This window comes from Hemicordylus capensis, chromosome 5 (assembly GCF_027244095.1).
Source record: "Hemicordylus capensis ecotype Gifberg chromosome 5, rHemCap1.1.pri, whole genome shotgun sequence".
NCBI lineage: Eukaryota > Metazoa > Chordata > Lepidosauria > Squamata > Cordylidae > Hemicordylus > Hemicordylus capensis.
The window spans coordinates 215,320,705-215,340,478 of record NC_069661.1 but is presented as its reverse complement, the minus strand read 5'-3'; the positions used below and the strand labels follow the sequence as shown (position 1 = coordinate 215,340,478).

At 43.2% G+C, this 19,774-nt stretch overlaps 1 protein-coding gene across 1 annotated transcript in view; it reads left to right on the top strand.

Moving 5' to 3' along the window:
• Positions 1-19,774, top strand: part of FAM83F (family with sequence similarity 83 member F) — a 36,447-nt gene that overhangs the window by 1,792 nt on the left and 14,881 nt on the right. Inside the window, exons 2-3 of the mRNA XM_053252006.1 lie at positions 11,041-11,208; positions 18,669-18,790. Coding sequence (XP_053107981.1) covers positions 11,041-11,208; positions 18,669-18,790 — 290 coding nt within the window. The remainder of the gene's footprint in view (positions 1-11,040; positions 11,209-18,668; positions 18,791-19,774) is intronic.

The window sequence follows — 19,774 nt, the reverse complement described above, 5'->3', positions numbered from 1 at the left end:
AAGTGAGAGACACAGGAGCTTTGAACTCTGAAGTAAAAGGCATCAATAATACGTTCCATGGGAGTTTGAATGTCATGTGAGGAATTGGTTGTGTTTTAGAGGGGAACTTTGCTTGAAAAGCGGTATATAAATATTTTTGGTCCTCAAACAAGGAATGCTCTCCTTAAGATAAGGGGCATTTGACAGCCCCTGAGAGCACCCTGCAGGCTGCTTTAACAAACTTTCACCAAAGAATTAGCTGCCATACAGTTGGTTTATCTCAATTAACTTCAGAAACACCTAAAACAATATAATAATTGGCACTTTAAAAATAGGTCCCAGAGAAAAAATTTAGGAGCTAGTTATAATCCTCATGGTCCCATTTGGAGGCTTAAGGTAGAATACTGGCTGGCATCATGCTACAAAAACATAACTGGAACTAGTTTTATAGGTTATTATAGCTCCCAAACTTCATGCATGCATTTGGGCCACGCATATAGTTTAGAATTATCTTAAACTGAAGCAAAAGTAAACTCTTATGGATCTTTTGCGGACCGCAGTTTTAGGCCTGAACACTTAAACATGAGCTACTTACTCAACATCACTTAACACAGATTTGTTACACCATAATCAATCATTCCAAGTCACAAACTAGATTATTAAAGAGTGGTAATACACATCAGTGGCATAGTGAGGATTCTATTCTCACTGCATGGTTGTTAACATGGAGTCTGAAGTGGTTATTCTGGATTGATTAACTTGTATTTAAAGGTGTGATCTGGTGTGCAACCTCCTATACTTTGGAATTCTCATAGCCTTTTTTGACAGGATGTTGACAGGTGGAATTACTTGCACATACAAATACACAAGATGGCACTTTTTAAAAACATATTTTAAAAAATTAACAATAAAAACAGGACTACACATCCTGTCAAAAAAGGCTATGAGAATTCCAAAGTATAGGAGGTTGCACACCAGATCACACCTTTAAATACAAGTTAATCAATCCAGAATAACCACTCCAGACTCCATGTTAACAACCATGCAGTGAGAATAGAATCCTCACTATGCCACTGATGTGTATTACCACTCTTTAATAATCTAGTTTGTGACTTGGAATGATTGATTATGGTGTAACAAATCTGTGTTAAGTGATGTTGAGTAAGTAGCTCATGTTTAAGTGTTCATGCCTAAAACTGCGGTCCGCAAAAGATCCATAAGAGTTTACTTTTGCTTCAATTTAAGATAATTCTTCATTGGTGGTAGTCTTCAATCCTTACTGAAGATGAGTCTAGGTTTGTGCTTAGAACAATTCTTATAATGCTTCCCCCACCACCCACTGTATAGACTACAATAAAATTTCTATATCCTATGTCCATGGGTTTTATTTCTTCTCCATTGTTCAGGGACAACTGAAGCTTTTTACTGAAAATTTCTTTCTTATCACACCCTCTTCAGTGCCTTTTACAATGCTATACTTTTTGCTACTGAATATTCTGAGCAGAATGATGGTATCCCAAGGAAACTAGTGATGAATATATCTGGAATTATAATTCCTCTTCTCCCTGCTTAGATGCCACTTCCCATGCTTCCTTCTCCCGTCTCATTGGGTTATAGGTGTCATTAGAGGCCTTTTCGTATAGCTTTCGTTTCAGGAATAAGGAGCATTGTTTCTTCCAGTCCTCACAGTCCAGACATGTGTCTCGTGGAGCACTGCAGGATTTGCTGGTCCCTGCTGATCTGCCATTAACAAATATTATTGTATGCTGTACTATCCCTATGGCTAGCTTTTCATGCCAGGGGAGAGAGTGAAGGTAGTATCCTCTGCCTAGGACACTTCACTTGCCATGCCTCCAGTTGTTCTCTCCAGTATATAATTGAGAGTGAGGAGGCTAGAAATGGAAATGTTTTGACACCAAATGTAGGTAATGGGAAAATGAAAGGTATACCTCAAATGTTACAAAAGCCAGCAAATGAAAAATAACGTTCATGGAAGGAGTTGCTCAGTTAATTCTGGATTAAATTTTGTGTCATTAAACCCGCGTTCAGTGAAGCCTTTCTGTACTTCCTCCCTCTACATTAGTAATCAAGACAGACTTTTTGTTTTGTTTTGTCAAAGTGACTTGAGTAACGATTGGACAGGACATCATACTGATCATTAGTTCGGGCTATAATGTCTTATGAATCTGCTTCAAATGTTTGTTCCCTGGGAAACTATGTTTCCCTGCGTTTTCCAGTCTTTGGTCTCAGTCTGATAATCTGTGCATGTCCCTTTGACTACACAGATCAATAGTGAAATTCTAGGACATTTGAATGGTAAATGCATGTCAGATATAGCTAAATTTTGCATGGCAGTTCAAGAGTATTTCTATCCCAGTGAAGTCAGTTGCAGAGCATTAGTAATTAGAAAACTGCCTTGGGTCAACTTGGATACTTATAAAGGCTGCAGCCATATTAGTGGGCACAGCCACCCCCCAAATGCCCCCTCTCTTATTACGTGTAATTTCCCCATCTCTTCTCAGTTTGCTTTCTATAAGTAATAGGATTTCACATTTCTCCCTGACTATACCTGACTATACCTAACCAATTCTGATAAGAGGTTGTGGCTATTGAATGTTGTATTTATTATATTTGGAGACTCCTATTTTCTCCCCTTCCCCTGCTTCCATGTTATATCTGTCTCCTCATTTCTTCCACCCACCACACAAATGAAAATCTTACACATCTGTGCAATTATTCACATGAGTGCGGTGGAAACAGGAATATCTGTAAAATCCATTTACCATTATAATGTTGCAACCTTCACTTTACTTTTTTAAAATTGCTGGAGCAAACATCTTTACAAGAACCAGGGCAATGATAAATGAGAGAATAGGTTTACAATGTGTTAATTTTAAGAATTCCATTTTTCCTTTTCCTTTTTTTTTTTTTTTTTTTGCTGACTTGGAAAAACTGGGACATCTCCACCCATCAGAGCCTGAAGGTGCTTTCATTAAGAGAGTTATCAGATATTTAAGTACTGTGCTCAGGTGATAGTATCCTGAGGTTCTCTTCTTTACTCTTATACAAGCAGTATTGGGTAATATTACTGTACTCTGCTAAGTGTTATAAGTACAAAATGTTATACAGGATGTGTGAAGCTCAAATATTTTGATGATATTTTGTGCCCAGAAATTTAGGAGCAACAAAAGGAAGTACTTTATCACACAGAGCGTAATGAAGCTATGGGATTCTCTGCCACAGGAAGGATATGGTGATGGCCACTAGATTGGATGGCTATAAAAGAGGTTTAGACAAATTCATAGAGGAAAGTTCTATCAATGTCTACTAGTCTGGTGCCTATAGGCCACCACCAGTCTCAGAGGCAAATGGCCTCTAAATAGCAGTTGCTGGGGGACAATAGCAAGAGAGAGGGCATGCCCTCACCTCCTGCCTGTGGGCTTCTTAGAGGCATTTGGTGGGCCACTGTGGGAAACAAGATGCTGGCCTAGATAGGCCTTGGGCCTGATCCATCAGGGCTGTTCTTATGTTCTCATGTGCTGCAAATATATTTTATTCTGGGCAAGTTTGGGAAACTAAGGCCATGGTGATTGATATCCTAACATGGCTTAATTAATGGCCATTTAATTAACTGGTAGTTTGAAGGAGGGTCCTAGATAATCCTGACCTGAAAGCCATTGGGCCTGACCACTATAATATCTGAATACTTTGAAATCTTCTATGCTCCTCACTAAAGCACCTTTTACCCTTCTTTTAAGACTTATTCAATCCTCAACCTGAAGCAACTGAGTCAGAGACTTAGGCTCAGGTCAGAGTATTTTCCAAACCATGGATTGGAGGTCTGGGAACATCCCAAGGCATGAACACCAACTCCACTCCTCAAATTATGTATTCATTTGCATATTTAGGCCAGTGTTCCCTCTAACGGATTCCAAGATGTTGTTGACTACAACTCCCAGAATCCCCAGCTGCAATGGCTTTTGCTTGGGGATTATAGGGGTTGTAGACAACATCTGGGAATCCCTGTTAGAGGGAACATTGGTTTAGGCTGTCTTGTCTTTGACTCCAAGGTCAAAGAATTGAAACATCAATTCATAATAAAACAACACTAAAACAGTAAAAAAACTCAATTACAACAAAAACAGACACAAATTAAATCATATCTACAACAATGGCAGAAAAGCCTCCCGCCTCGCCACTTACCTTCATAGTCAGACATAAAGCAAATTAATAACATCATGAGTTGTAAAACCAACAACAATATAATTTTAAAAACCCTATCATGGTTCAAGCCACCTAATGGTGCAGTGGGGAAATGATTTTATTAGCAAGCCAGCATTTCCCCACTGCACCATTAGTGGTACCTTAAGTGGCACAGCAGGGAAATGTTTGACTAACAAGCAGAAGATTGCCAGTTCAAATCCCCATTGCTACTATATCAGGTAGCAGCAATATAGGAAGATGCTGGAAGGTATCATCTCATACTGCGTGGGCGGAGGCAATGATAAACCCCTCCCGTATTCTACTAAAGAAAACCACAGGCTCTGTGATGACATCCTTTGCCTATCTTTCTTTTTTACATGCATTACCTTTACATGCACCCACCCCCCATTTTTCTTTCTACTTATACAGTATATTGTTATAGCACAGTAAATCATGCTTGCTAATTTTACATCTTATTGGACAGCTAAGACAACTTGGTTGACGTGTAATGTGGGTGGTGATGAACCATCCATGCCACTGCAGTCTTCTGGAACACATGCCCATACACAATAGGGCTGTTCTGCTACTACTTACTGTTTTGCAATCACATGTTACAACGTGACTTGCATGATTCCTAATGCAAGTTGCATCTCAATGTGTGATTGATTACAAACGTGGGTATGTGTTTGACGCCCACAGCAGCACGTGTTGTGGGACATATCAGCCAGTGTAGTGTGTGTTCTCTCTTTCCCTGCTCTCCCCACCAGTTTAGAGAACACAAATGAGATCCAGAGAGATTAAATAGATTTACCTGTGGACATACTAACAGTCACTGGCCGAACGGCACATTGTTGCTCAGTCCTGTACCCAGACAAAAAGAGATGGATGCCTTTATTGCAATTCAGTGATATCTATTGAAACCCCAGAGCAAAGAAGGAAGGATCCGACTTAATAAGTAGTGTCTGGGCCCTGCAATGCTCCCAGGCTCCATGGTGGTAATGAGCTTCCCCAGCAAGGAACATGTGTGTGGCATCCCAGATTATTTGCCTCTAGCTCTTAAGAGCACCTCCCTGTTTCTCTCTTGTTCTTGCTGGCCTCTGTTCTGCTTGTATGGTCCTGCCTCCATTAGGGAAGTATTTTAACAAGTCCCAACTTTTCTGAAAGTCAGTTGACCTCCATCAGGATTGGCAACACTGGAAGCCATGATACAGGCAAGACTTTAAAATACTTTCCAGTTAAAATTTCATCTAACTCAAGAGGAGAAACTAATGGCAGCTACTGGCAGTCTACCCAAAAGCAGGGCTAGAATCTGAGTGAATGTTGCTCATATCTGAGTTAAAACATTGTTTATAACAGATATACAACTTCTTTTCTGATGTTCCAAATGGTTCAATGTGGCAAAATATATGCTCATCTAAACAGCCATTTGTAGTCTAATTCACAGTACTTTGCTTTTTTGAGAAATGAATATGCTTAAGGCAGCAGGTTGAATTCCTATTCAATGACATTCTAATTAAACAGGTATAAAATTTAAGAACAGCCCTGCTGGATCAGGTGCAAGGCCTATCTAGCCCAGCATCCTGTTTCACACAGTGGCCCACCAGATGTCTCTGAGAAGTGAAAACATGCCCTCTCTTTTGCTGTCACTCCCCAGCAAATGGTATTTAGAGGCATCTTGCCTCTGAGGCTGGAGGTGGCCTATAGGCACCAGACTAGTAGCCATTGATAGACCTGTCCTCCGCAAATTTGTCTAAGCCCTTTTTTAAAGCCATCCAAGCTAGTGACCATCACCACATCCCATGACAGAGAATTCCATTGATGAATTATGTGATGTGTTGGAAAAGTACTTATTTTTGCTGGTCTTAAATTTCCTGACCTTCAGTTTCATGGGATGAGCCCTGGTTCTAGTTTTGGGAGAGAGGGAGAAAACATTCTCTCTGTACTCTCTATACTCCATACATCATTTTATACACCTCTATCGTGTCTCCCTGTAGTCGCCTCTTTTCCAAACAAAAAAGCTCTGGATGCTATAGCCGTGCCTCATAAGGAAGGTGTATAATCATCATCTTGGCTGCCCGATCATCTTGGTTGCCCTCTTCTGCACCTTTTCCAGTTCTACAATGTCCTCCTTAAGATAAGTTGACCAGAACTGTACGCAGTACTACAAATTTGGCCACACCATAGATTAGTATAAGGGCATTATAATATTAGCATTTTTATTTTCAACCCCCTTCCTAATGATCCCTAGCATGGAATTTGCTTTTTTTTTTAAACCGTGAACGCACACTGAGTCAACACTTTCAATGAGCTGTCCACCATGTCCACCCAAGATCTCTCTCCTAGTCAGTCACTGACAGCTTAGACCCCATCAGCGTATATGTAAGTTTGGGGGGTTTTTTTGCCCCAATATGCATAATAGGAACATAGGAAGCTGCCATATACTGAGTCAGACCATAGGTCCATCTAGCTAACTGCTAACTTGACAAATCCTGCTAACTTGGCAAAGAGGCACCTTTTAAACCCCTGCTACCTTGGCAAAGAGGCACCTTTTAATGTGGTGATTATCTTTTATTTAACAGGGGGAGAATAACTTGCCCTATCCACCTCAACACAGTATCTCCAGTGACTGTTGCTGGTGTCTATCATATGTTTCTTTTTAGGTTGTGAGTCCTTTGAGGGCAGGGATCCATCTTATTTATTTATTATTTCTCTGTGTAAACCACCTTGAGCCATTTTTTTGAAGAGCGGTATAGAAATTGAATAAACAACAATAACTAGCCAACCCCACAGAGAGCAACTGTGCGCTTTTCGGGGCCAGCAGTTACCTCTCCTCCCCAGTCTCCGGCCATCTCCGCGGCTGGGCCCAGGCTGCCGGGCCAAGTGCCGCCTCCGCAGATGGGCCCACCTCTGTGGATGGGCCTGCCATCGCTGCCTACCTCTGCGGCCGGGCCCACTGCCGCCACCGCCACTTGCTCCTGTGGCTGGCCTGCCGCCAGGCTGAGTGCCGCCTCCGCTGGCGGACTGAGTGCCACCTCCGCGGACGGGCCTGCCACCGCTGCCGCTTTCCTCCGCGGATGGGCCCGTCTGCCGCTTGCCTCCCCGGCCATGCCCACCGCCGCCTCTGGTCTCCTGGGTGTGCCGGAGCCCAGCCAATCAGCTGGGAGCCGGGATGAACATTCCATGGCACACCCAGGAGAATTAATATAATAGATAATATATAAAATATAAATAGCTCACTATTGGCTACACAAACTGGCAGCGGCTTCTCCAAGGTTGCAGGCAGGAATCTCTCTCAGCCCTATCTTGGATTTACCAGGGAGGGAACATGGAACCTTCTGCTCTTCCCAGAGCTGCTCCATCCCCTAAGGGGAATATCTTACAGTACTCACACATCAAGTCTCCCATTCATATGCAACCAGGGTGGACCCTGCTTAGCTATGGGGACAAGTCATGCTTGCTACCACAAGACCAGCTCTCCTCTCCTTTTGACATCACTTTACACTTGCTTACACTGAACTGCATTTGCCATTTTGTTGCTCACTCAACCAGTTTGGAGAGATCCTTTTGGAGTTCCTCACAATCTGTTGTGGATTTTACTACCCTAAATAGTTTAGTGTCATCTGCAAATTTGGCCACATCACTGCATTCCCCAACTTCTATATCATTTATGAACAAGTTAAAGAACACTGGTCCCAGTACAGATCCCAGGGGGATCCCACTTTTTACTTCCCTCCATTGTGAAAATTGTGCATGTATCCCTATCCTCTGTTTCCTTTCCTTCAACCAGTTATCAATCCACACATGAATTTGTCCTCTTATCCCATGACTCAAGAGACTTTGGTGGCCAACTTTGTCAAAAACGTTTTGCAAGTCCAAGTATACTCTTTCAACTGGATCACCTTTATCTACATGTCTGTTGACACTTTCAAAGAACTGCACAAGGTTAGTGAGGCAAGACTTGCCCTTGCAGAAGCCATGCTGGCTCTCCTTGATCAAGGTCTGTTCTTCTATGTTTAACATTTTTTCTTAAGTATGCTTTCCATCAATTTACCCAGCACTGAAGTTAAGCTAACTGGCCTGTAGTTTCCCAGATCCTGCCAGACCCCTTTTCGAAAATCGGAGTTACATTAGCTACTTTCCAGTCCTCTGGTACAGAGCCTGATTGGAGGGACAAGTTACAATTTTTTTTCTAGGAGATCAGCAATTTCACATTTGAGTTCCTTCAGAACTCTTGGGTGGATGCCATCCGGCCCTGGCCATTTGTTAAATTTTAGTTTTTCAAGACAGTTTAGAACATCATCTTTCATCACCTCAGATTGCCCCAGTTCTTCAGCCTCCAAGCCTGAGAAGCTCAGTTCCGGAGCAGGTATATGGTCAGTATCCTCCGCCATGAAGACAGATGCAAAGAATTCATTCAGCTTATTTGCAGTCTCCTTATCCTCCTTAATAATCACTTTCATACCTTCATCATCTAATGGTCCAACCTCCTCCTCCTTGGCAGATTTTCTGTTTCTGGTATATTTAAATAAGTTTTTGTTATTCCCCATGAAACTTCTAGCATTATGCTCCTCAAACTCTCTTTTTGCATCCATTGTTGTCTCCTTGCATTTCTTTTGCCAGAATTTATGTTCCTTTCTGTTCTTTTCATTTGGACAGGACTTCTGTGTCAGTTTTCTATATAACCCCTGCTAACTAGGTACAGAGGCACCTTTATAGAGTATGGGCTCTCATATTTAGCAATGGAAGGGAACTGATCCTGTCAATCCAGCACAGTGTTCTTCCAGTGGCTGTTGTTGCTGATATCTACCTTGTGTTTCTTTTTAAGTTGTGAGCCCTTTTAGGACATAAAACCTTCTAATTCATTTTGTAATACAAACTGCTTTGAGAACTTTTTAAACTGAAAAGCAGTATATACATATTTTTAATATTAATGGCCCACATATTTTGCAGTGTGACATGGGTGGTTCTGAGCTGCCCACACTGCTGTGGGTTCTTAAGGAAGTGCTGGCAGACATGTGCAAGAGTAAAAATATTTAAAATAGAGCACCCACACTTTTGGATTGCTACGTACATTGAAAATAATGGCCGACATTCTGTGCAATAGAACACCAGTGTTAGGGGCCTGTCAGGGCTGCTGCAATGTGAAAGGCAGTCCTGGTGGTGTTGCAGAGGTGGGAAGTTGTGCAATGACCTAAAATAGTGCGCAGGCATTTCTGCGGCATTACTTCCATTGGAAACATATTTTATGTTGCATAGAAGCTCCAGCAGGTCCCTAATGCTGGTATTCCACTACATGGAGTGTCTGCCAGTGTAAGTAGCGGTCCCAAAGTGCAGACGTGCTACTTCCAGTATTTGCAGAAGTCCAGGGCCTCCACACACCCCGAGGGCCCCCAAATCCTCTTTAGTCTGTCTCAGGTTGCAGTGCTGCACCACTGGCCCATGCTGTGCTGAGCAGGCGAGCGTGACTGTGACCTGTGCAAGGTGGCCAAGTGTGACCTCTACTATAGAGACAAGGGGGGAGTGGGGAATGAAATATGTGGGGTGGAAGTATGTTACATTGCGTGTTGAAATGTTTCTGCTAATGCATGTTTGCATGAATATAACTGGTTTATACTAATGACCCAGGCCACGCAGATGCCCATTGGGCATGTGCAGCAGCCTCCAAAATCGCCACCACCGGAGGAAGGGCCCGAAAATGGGACAAACCGGCCCTTTTTAGAGAGGGAGAAGGCTGGTGGAGAGAGGGGGAGAAGGCAGAGGACCCCCCTGTGGCCGCCGCTGACCCAGACCCGGCGGTGAGTCTGTGAATTTTTTTTAAAAAATCCTTTGAACCCCTGAACCAGCTTGCGGGGTTTGGCTCGAGGGTGAGCCAAACCAGGCCCAGTCCAGCTTGAGGGCAAGCCCTCAAGTTGGCCCATTTCGATAGCAAATCGGCTCAACCTCAAGCCAGTTCGCACATCCCTCGTGGTGGTGGTGGTGGGGCTCCAAAGGCCTCTAGGTCCAGGCTCCAAAATTACCTAGGTGCACCTCTGAGTATTTACATCATTACACAAGACGTTTAGCCCTTCCTTAGGCACCTGCAGGAGTGCAGATAACTCAGAATGGTCACATTATGTTGTAGAACATGTGGGCCTATATATATAAATGTCAAGTGATGAGATGAAAGCTATATACTTGGCAAGAGGAGGAAATATTAAAATTTCCTTCCATTGCAACAGAAACAGCAATAATTGTGTCCAGAGCTTCCATAACTTTGATATCTCCTAACATTTGTGTGGCGATTATTATTGTTTTTAGCTGCTCATATGTCAGTTACAGCTTTTTTCATTTTGTTTCTTTTTCAAGGAAAAGTAAGGATGGGTGCTTTATTGTTTTTAATCAATAGGTCTATTGGTTCAGTCCTGCATAGGGGTTGACTGTGATAGTTGTTTCTGGATGATGTGATTGGTCTTGCCGGATGAATGAATATTAGATTGGGTTGCGGGGTGGAATGTCTCCCAGACAATGTAGGTTAAATCGCTGTGTGGCAATGTAGTGCAGGCAATGCAAAGAAAAATGAAAATCGTAATGATTCTTCAGGCAACTGCTTAACATAGAACGCTCTCTGCAAACCCCAGGATGATTCTCAACAAGAACTAACAAGCTTTAGTACTTTCTAGTCAGTGCAGGCAGTAAGATCTTTGCTATGAAATAATGGCTTTTAAATTTTGAATATGTTAACACATGCGTTTCTCATAGCTAAGTGTGTCATAGACCCATTTTATGTGCCCTGCTGGCTTGAATATCTAAATCTGTGTTTTATAGCAATATTGCTTATTTTGTTTCTTCAAGTGGTGTTTTCTTTTTGTCCATGACCAGATCATTGCTGTAGTCATGGACCAGTTCACTGACAGGGACATCTTCCGGGATATTGTAGAAGCAGCAAATAGGCGTCGGATCCCAGTTTACATAATCTTGGACGAAGAAGGTTCTACATTCTTCCTGGAGATGTGCAAAGGCATGGAGCTCAATGACTTCCAGATCCGGGTAAGATATTTGTACTTTGATATTATAATCAAAGAGGAGAGGAGAGCTGGTCTTGTGGTAGCAAGCATGACTTGTCCCCATAGCTAAGTAGGATCTGCCCTGGTTGCATATGAATGGGAGACTTGATGTGTGAGCAGTGCAAGATGTTCCCCTCAGGGGATGAAGCCGCTCTGGGAAGAGCAGAAGGTTTCAAGTTCCCTCCCTGGCTTCCCCAAGATAGGGCTCAGAGAGATTCCTGCCTGCAACCTTGGAGAAGCTGCTGCCAGTCTGTGAAGACAATACTGAGCTAGATAGACCAATGGTCTGACTCAGTATATGGCATGTTCCTATGTTCTGACTGCTGAGAATTAGGTCTATGCAAAGATTCAGATTCAAAGCATCGAAGCTGTACTTCACCTCTGGGCCTATGTGGAGGCAGCTACTCCTCTTTACTACCACACAGAATTGGTTTGTACATGGCAATGGGTCGTCTGTTAAAGGGAAGCAGAGCGGTGGGAAGTCCTAGTGATGCCATCAAAGGTATATAAGGAATGCTGGCAAATGTAGTCCTTCTCAGCTCTTTTCCCATAGAGCTTGATGGGGAAAGCACTGGAATAGACTACAAGGCTATTCACACTATTCACATCATGTGAACCACCGGGCTCAGCTGCGAGCCCAGTGGTTCCTAGGCGGGTAACCCAAACCCACCTAACTACCCCTGCCCTAAAACCAGGTTTGCGGAGCGTGCACTCTGCAAACCTGGTTTTAAAGCTCGTGAGTAGCCATGGCATGGCTCCACGCCGCGGTTACTCATGAGTAGACCCCTGGAGGGGAGGCGTAAAGCCACCTCCCAGCTCCGGGGGTCTCCCCAGTATGCCCTGTGTGCTCGCACGGGGCTTACTGGAGCTTCCGGGGGCCGCACGGCCCCCGAGCTCCCCAGCCCCTGCCGGCTCCATCACGGAGCCAGCAATTGTGTGGGCGGCCGATTTGGCCGCCCAGGGCTCCCGCTCTGATCCTGAGTGGGGAGAGCGGGCTTAACTTGCTCTCCCTGCTCACTCTTACGAACTGGGTCTTACTGACTGTGAGACCTGGCTATGTATTTCCCAGTGTTCCTTATGTGCCTTCACTTCCAAAATGTCATTGGGGCTTCCCGGAGCTTCACTTTCCTTTTAAGGGCCCTGCCTGATGCTGTGTATGGAAGCAAGCTGCTTTCTCCATGCATGGCTGGATAAAAAAAAAATGATTTGACTGTGAAATTTGATTGCTAAAGCCTATTAAGAATTATCAAAGTACAGATGTGCTGTAATGTTCAGACACATTGAAGAAAATTATCTTGATGGAGGGCTAAGTTATTATAACCATTTCAAGAGTATAATAGGGCCAGTTAAACAGGACATACCTGTTCAAATAAGTGTACTAATCTTCAGCTTTTTTTAGACTCTGACCCTCCTTTAATCCAAGTCTACAGTGTGGGATCATTTCCAGTTTCTCAGTAGTCCAGTTCAGCTGTAATAGGAACCATGGTTTCCTGCTGCAAGAACAAGCTTCTGTGTACTGTGGGCTCATGCACTTTCCCCTTTCCTCTACTTAACTCGCAAGAGGTGGAGAGACAATGCTTTTTCTTTTGATTTGAAGTAAAGCACAGTTGTACATTATGCACAAACTTTAAGGGCCCTGCCTGGTGCTGTGCATAACCTGCTCTGCAAGGAAGTGAACAGGCTTACAAATTTGAGAAACCATGGTTTACTTCAAACCATAGTTAAGGAAAACAAACCAGGATCAAACAGTGGTTTCAGAAGCTGGTTTGTTCCCTAATATGGCTTGAAGAAAACCATGTTTTCTTGAGTTTGTATAATGCGAAGCTGAAGTCTACTTCAAAGCTAAAGTAAATGCTTTCTCTCTTGTCCTCTCACACATAAGAGAGGGAATGAGGAACACCTATTTTTAAATTAAATAGGTGATTGTATTGGTTCCTGAGGATGAGACTACATTGTAATATTAATTAAAGGCGATATTTACAAGAATGCATGTTCCTGATCTTGTGACTTCAACTGGAAATATTGTGATGGGCCCTTCCTTCCCTTACCAGCAACATAAATTTGGTATTTCTTTTTCAGAAAGAAGGAAGTTAGATCAATTTGTTTAGATCAGTATATACCATATTAAGTCTGGACAGGTTTCTGCATATATACATTTTTAAAAAATTTGAGGAGAGGAGAGCTGGTCTTGTGGTAGCAAGCATGACTTGTCCCCATAGCTAAGCAGGGTCTGCCCTGGTTGCATCTGAATGGGAGACTTGATGTGTGAGCACTGCAAGATATTCCCCTCAGGGGATGAAGCCGCTCTGGGAAGAGCAGTAGGTTTCAAGTTCCCTCCCTGGCTTCTCCAAGATAGGGCTGAGAGAGATTCCTGCCTGCAACCTTGGAGAAGCCGCTGCCAGTCTGTGAAGACAATACTGAGCTAGATAGACAAATAGTCTGACTCAGTATATGGCAGTTTCCTATGTTCCTATGAGTTGGATATTAATGTTCCAAAATGCATGCTGCCAGTCATGAAAGCTGCTGCAGCTGAGATCCATGCATTAACAATGAGTCAGTGGCGGCCAGATGATTTTCTGCATGTTCAAAAACATGATCTAGTGTAATATGGGAACTAACCCAAATGAGTCCTGAGGATAGTCAGATAACTTGTGGAGTTTTGCCTAAGCAAGGAATCAAGACTTCAGCCCTCCTACTCCTTCTACCTTTGATCACCTATAGACTTTGGAGGCATGTGCTGACAAAGAAGATCTGAAACTGAGTGGCAGAACATGTGCTTTGCATGCAGAAGGTCCCAGGTTCAGTCCCTGGTATCTCCAGTTAAAGCATCTTGGGTGGGATCTGGGAAGTTCTCTGCCTTAGGCTTGGAAGAGCTGCTGCTAGTCAGAGCAGGTAATTCTGAACTCGATGGGCCAATGGTCTGACTTGATATAAGGCAGTTTGACATGTGATGATGAGCCAAGAACAGCATTGTTGATGGTTGAAGCCAACTAGCAATTTTCACTCACCAAAAACTTAGATTATGTTGTGTCCTCCCCTTCATGCAGTTCATGTAATGAAATTGCACTTCATGAAAAACAGATATATTTTATTTATTTGTTTGTTTGTTTAGTATATTTTTATACCACCCACAACCTGCATCTCTGGGCGGTTTACAGTTCTGTTTTAGAGACAACAGAAAACTCAGATGTTCTAAACCAAAATACATAATTAAATCATATCAATGACCTTGGTTTAGGAGGGCCCTAGGCTAGAGCATATTGCACTATATGGTTGATTTCATTCTGTGTGTGAGAGCTATCTTCTCTTTATAGTGGTGTTCTTCACTGCAAGGCCTAGGAGCCAGTGGTGACTCTCATCAACCCTAAGGGTGGCTCCCTGATCAATTGCTTATTAGGTCTCTGTGAAGCTTTGGCCAAAGCTGAATACTTCACAACCCCTCTGGCACTGCAAGGAGGCAACCACCACACAGTGCTGCACTTCGCTCACTGCCAGTGGGGATCCTTTAAGGGAAACAGAGCTTTCCAGGTGCTTTCCTTGTCGGGGGGAGTGCCCCCCCCCAGTAGTTGCCCCCACCCCTGCTCCCCCATTTCTATTTTGGAAATCTAATATGTGGGACATAGCTTCCACCCCCAGAAATGCACTTTACCTCTTCTGTGCCCTCCCTCATTTTTAATGGTGCTGCCACTGTTCCCAGATTTAAAGCTCTATGCGGAAAGTGCTGGGAAAGGCTGCCCTTCCCAGTGCTCGGTTCACACCTTCTAAGATGAAGCTAGGGCTTGACAAGGCTCTTAAAGGGGAAAGCATAATACTGTGGGAAGGCCAGTGGTGGGAAATAGCTCTTACATTGAATGTTTTTTTACCAAAGTGGTCCCCACTTGAAAAATAGTGAAGATCACTGCCTTATAATCATGAAAAGACATCTTTAGTTAGTTGGGGGGGGGGGGTTGTCAAAAAGGGGAAATGGACTTGTATAATCACTGAAAAAATCTACTCACCAAATTCTGTTGTTATATCCTTTGAGTTTGCTAAGGGAGCAATAGGCTTAGGCTCTTCCTCTTCCTGATAAAGAATGTGTTGTATTCTATAACTGTTGTATTCTGTTCAGTAAGCTTTTATGTTTTGTTGTTTATAAGTTTGTCCCAGTGGTAGAAAGTGTGTGTGTGGGGTGGGGGTGGAGTCGGGAAGGGAAGGGGAATGGGAAGCAGAAAATGGAGATGTTTTTGAACCAACTCTTTGTTAAATCTACATAAGATCAATTTGTGTTTGTGAGGGAAGCAGCTATAAAACAATAGCCTGCCATACTAGTTAACTAGATGGTAGCATCAGCCTCACCTTGTCACCTATGAACCTTGCACTGCATACTAGATTAAAGAATATCAGAGTCCTCCTGTGAGTCTTTTGAGATCTGCCAGGGATTTCTTGCTTCATATTCTATCTTGGTGCTATATAGAACTGTTGAGGTGCATAATGGAGCTGCCTTTGTAGTGCTCTTAGCTTATGGAGCTGAATGATATTTATAAAATATTGTAAAATGTTTCTTTTCACATGGGCCTTCAGTGATGCATCATTTGCTTGCCTCTCGGCACCAACCGATCACTTTTGATAATGGAGTTCATGGAGTTATGATTTCTTTATTGAGGAATGGTTTGTTATGCTTCTGCTGTTATAATAAACTGCCCTAAGTGCTTGGGAGGAGCAGGAGTCGGGTCGGGTTGCCAGATCAGATGCCGACAACAACATGTGATTTCTGAGGCAAGACTTGGTGATGTTGCAAAACTGCCAACCCTTGAGAAATGTGGTGGTGGGAAGGGGGTTGTATAGTGAAATGAAATCCAGTGGCAAAAGGGTAGGGCTTAGCAGCATCCCAAAATTGGCCAGAACCTTTGCCTGAGGGAAAAAAGCAAAATGATGGAGAAAGAGGCTCTTATTTGGCCAACTGGCAAGCCTAGAGATGGGGAGAGGGAAACTGAATTCATTGTCTGGAAGTATAGAAGTGAGACCCCACTCATGACAGCCAGAAGGTCTATTTCACACAAGTGTTTTTCCTCATGGAGTTTGAAGAAATAAATGTGTACCATTGTCCCATCAAGTGGTGTGTACATGATGTACACCTGGTTTCCCTACACAGAAATGTTACTCACATTGAAAATCCAGCTTGTGTGAAGTAGACCTTGTATCTCTTTTGAACATTTGGAATGTTCTGTATGTAGAAGATGAATAACTGCAACACCCAAGGCATACTGCTTCTGTTTCCTAATCTGTTTTTCAGATTAGGTAACAATATTGTGTCAGGTTCTCTGTAAGGAAGGTCAATCAAATGCTTACACAGCATTTCAGAAGCAGGTCATAGGTATAAACTGTAGAAGTGTAGTGTAACATATGAACATGCTCAGAAAATTTTGATAGGAGTCCTGGTGATTGACTAGTTTCTTGGAGGGCTACTTTGAGAATAAATGAAAGCACAGAAGACCAAGGTTCTGGCCTCACAACCTAGCTTGCTGGCAGATCCTGTTGCCAGAAACTCCTTCCTTGATTGGTAACTTGTGGGCTGGTATCCCTTGGTGGTTTGGGTTTGACCAGGAGCTTCCAGTTCTGATCCTGTTATTATGGGCCATGAGAATATATTGATAGATGTCAGGCAGTTCTCAACATTCATCATGCTTAGGCATTTTACATTATCTGTTAATTAAACATGACAACTGCCAGGCTTTACAGGTAACAGGCAATCTGGCTGTGTGATAGTATTTACAGAAAGTCACAAAGTGCTGTGTTTTGAGAGCTAAATTAGATGATATGCCTATTGCATGATTGGGGCTTACATGTTGGGGTTTTTTAAAATGTGCAACCAGGGACCCAATCTGGATTTGGGTCACAGCAGGGGGCTTTAACCTTTTGTCCCACTACAATCCCTATTTGGATTGGACCCCTCCTCCCCCACTGCAACTCTCATTGGTCCAGGAGGGAACATTCTGCTTGGGGGGGGGGCTGATCTGCATGGGAGGGCCCAAGGTGCTGGTAAAGCCCCTCTCCCCACAAGAGTCCTAATCTAGATCCAGGCCTGCTCCTGGCTGCTATTTACATTTTACAAGGCCCCTGTCATGCAATAGATGTGTTGTCTAATTGGGTCCTTAGACTTGATGGTTCTCTTCTGTTAATTTCCTTTAACTACATGCAGTTATTTACATGTACACACATCCTGCTTATTAAATTTATGTATTAAGAACATTTGAAGACTGAAAATGTGCTGAAGTCGGATCACAGGTGGCTTCTCTTTTGCCATTCTTAACTCTGGTTTTCATTGTGTTTAGTGTTGTTGTTTTAAAATTGTATTCTTAAGATTTTAAAAAAGAGCCCCGAGTCATCAGGATTTCCTGTGATATGCAGGTTAGTAGTGGCAATCAAACTGTATTTTGGGCACCTTATCTGGCGTTACCTATCTTTCCCTGTCATGTGAAGCTTCAGGGGGAGTGTTGGACAGATTCTAGGGTATGCTCTCTCAGTTTTTGAGGCAACAGCTTGGCCCAAACAGGACTAGTTGGCATCTCAAAAAAGCTGAGTGCAGGTTTTGACAAATTTTCTTGGGATCTAAAAGCCAGCCAAAAAGTCTAAGAGCCAGACAATGGACACTTGACAAAATTATAACTCTTGTACAAGTAACATACTTAGAACAGAAACAAGGCTGCCTGAGACAAATTAAGATTTTATTAAATAATCCTACCTCTGAAAATCCTAGTTTAAGTGCCACAATTACATTGCCGTGTCTCCCTGACACCTGGAGTTCTCAAGCCCTGGCTGAGCGCATGCCCTGAATGCACCTCTGATTCCTCTACAACTTGCAGGGGTTCCTTAGTTGTACAGGGGTTCCCTAGTGGGCAGATCCTGTTCTGTTTAAGCTTTCTTACCCACACGTTCCGCAATGATCTTAAGCATTCCAAAGCCACCCAGAAATCATGGCCACCCAGAAGCCACAGCCACTTGAGCCAAGCCTCAGACGTAATTACTCAGTCTATTAATAATATTATGTGAATAACTGAGTAGGGCAAACAGAAGAGAAAACTGTCTGAGCTTTTGCATGACAAACTACCTGTGTTTTAGAAAACAATGGGCAGCATCCAGCCTAAGTTAGTCATGAACAAGTTTCTTTGAAGTTAATGGGACTGAAGTTGGTCATGCCTAACCTATCCTTAATTTTAGTGGTGCTTGGTCATGACCAACTAGTCTGGATGCTTCCCAGTGAATAAGCTGATGAATGAGAGGGAGAGCCAGTGGAGAAAATGTCCTTTGATGTCTCACTCCTCCTTACTTCCTATGTGTCACCTGCAGGCAAATGTGAATGTGGGAGCATTTCAGTGTGAGCTGATCATTGTACCCATGTCTAGCAGTTTATAAAACATCCTTTATAAGTTGCTTACTGTGCCTTTGTTTTTCCCTCTGTATCAGAATATCCGAGTGCGGTGTGTGACTGGTGTTGGGTTCTACATGCCATCAGGGAAGATCAAAGGCAACTTGGCTTCCCGATTCCTGATGGTGGATGGTGAAAAAGTCATTACTGGATCCTACAGGTCATTTATTCACTTAGGAGCACCATACATATACTGAACTTGCCCTAGGCCTTTCCAAATTTCCAAATTTAGTTTAGTCTATTCTTTACATATGATATTAACTTAATTTGTATATGTGTACCTAAAACAAGCAGAAATGATTGAATGTTTTCCCCTGTTTACCCTACCTCTGCTCCCCTCCCCTTTCTTGTGTCATAATCTGGACTATAAACCCCCTCAAGTTTATACTCTCATTCCTCATAAAGAGCCATGTATGTTAATGTTACTATATACATACGTAATGATAATATGTCAGATACAATTAGTCCATCTATCCCAGAATTGGGGGGTGGGGGCTCAAGCCCCGTCTTCCTAATGCCTGAGGTGGCACAGTAGCACTCCCTACTACACAGCATTCACAATGCACCACTCTTCCCTCACCACTATCCCTCAGAGGCTCACAGGGTGTGCCACCTGCTACTCTTTCCTCCCACTCCCTGGACTCTTCCAAGATAGAGCATCTTTGGTATACTATAGCCCACTACTCTCCTCTTCTCTGCTCCCTTCCCGCTGTAGTTTGAAACTACAAGAGGAGGAATGGTGGTGACTGACACACGGCTGCTGAATGACAGGGGTGGCAGGGTGGAGGTGGCTGGTGAGTGAGAGGCACATGGGGCACCTCCTCCCACCAACCCACCTCACCACACTCATTAATGAACTAGCCCTGATTGCACTCTTTTACTTTCAGTGGCTCTCCAAGGCCTCAGGCTAAGATATTTCCTAATCTTGGTGTTTGAGTGATATATTGACATGACAGTTTTCTGCCTCCTCCAGGGAGTATCCTTACTAGCTAGGTTTGATTCAATATTCCTAATAATGGGGCTAGCCAGACTGTGTTAGGTACACCAATCTGAATGTATGCATCCAGGCTTACAAGGCTCTTTTTGCTATAAGTGTCTCCCAATAACAAGCATTGAATTAACAAACCCTTTTGCTGCTTACTTG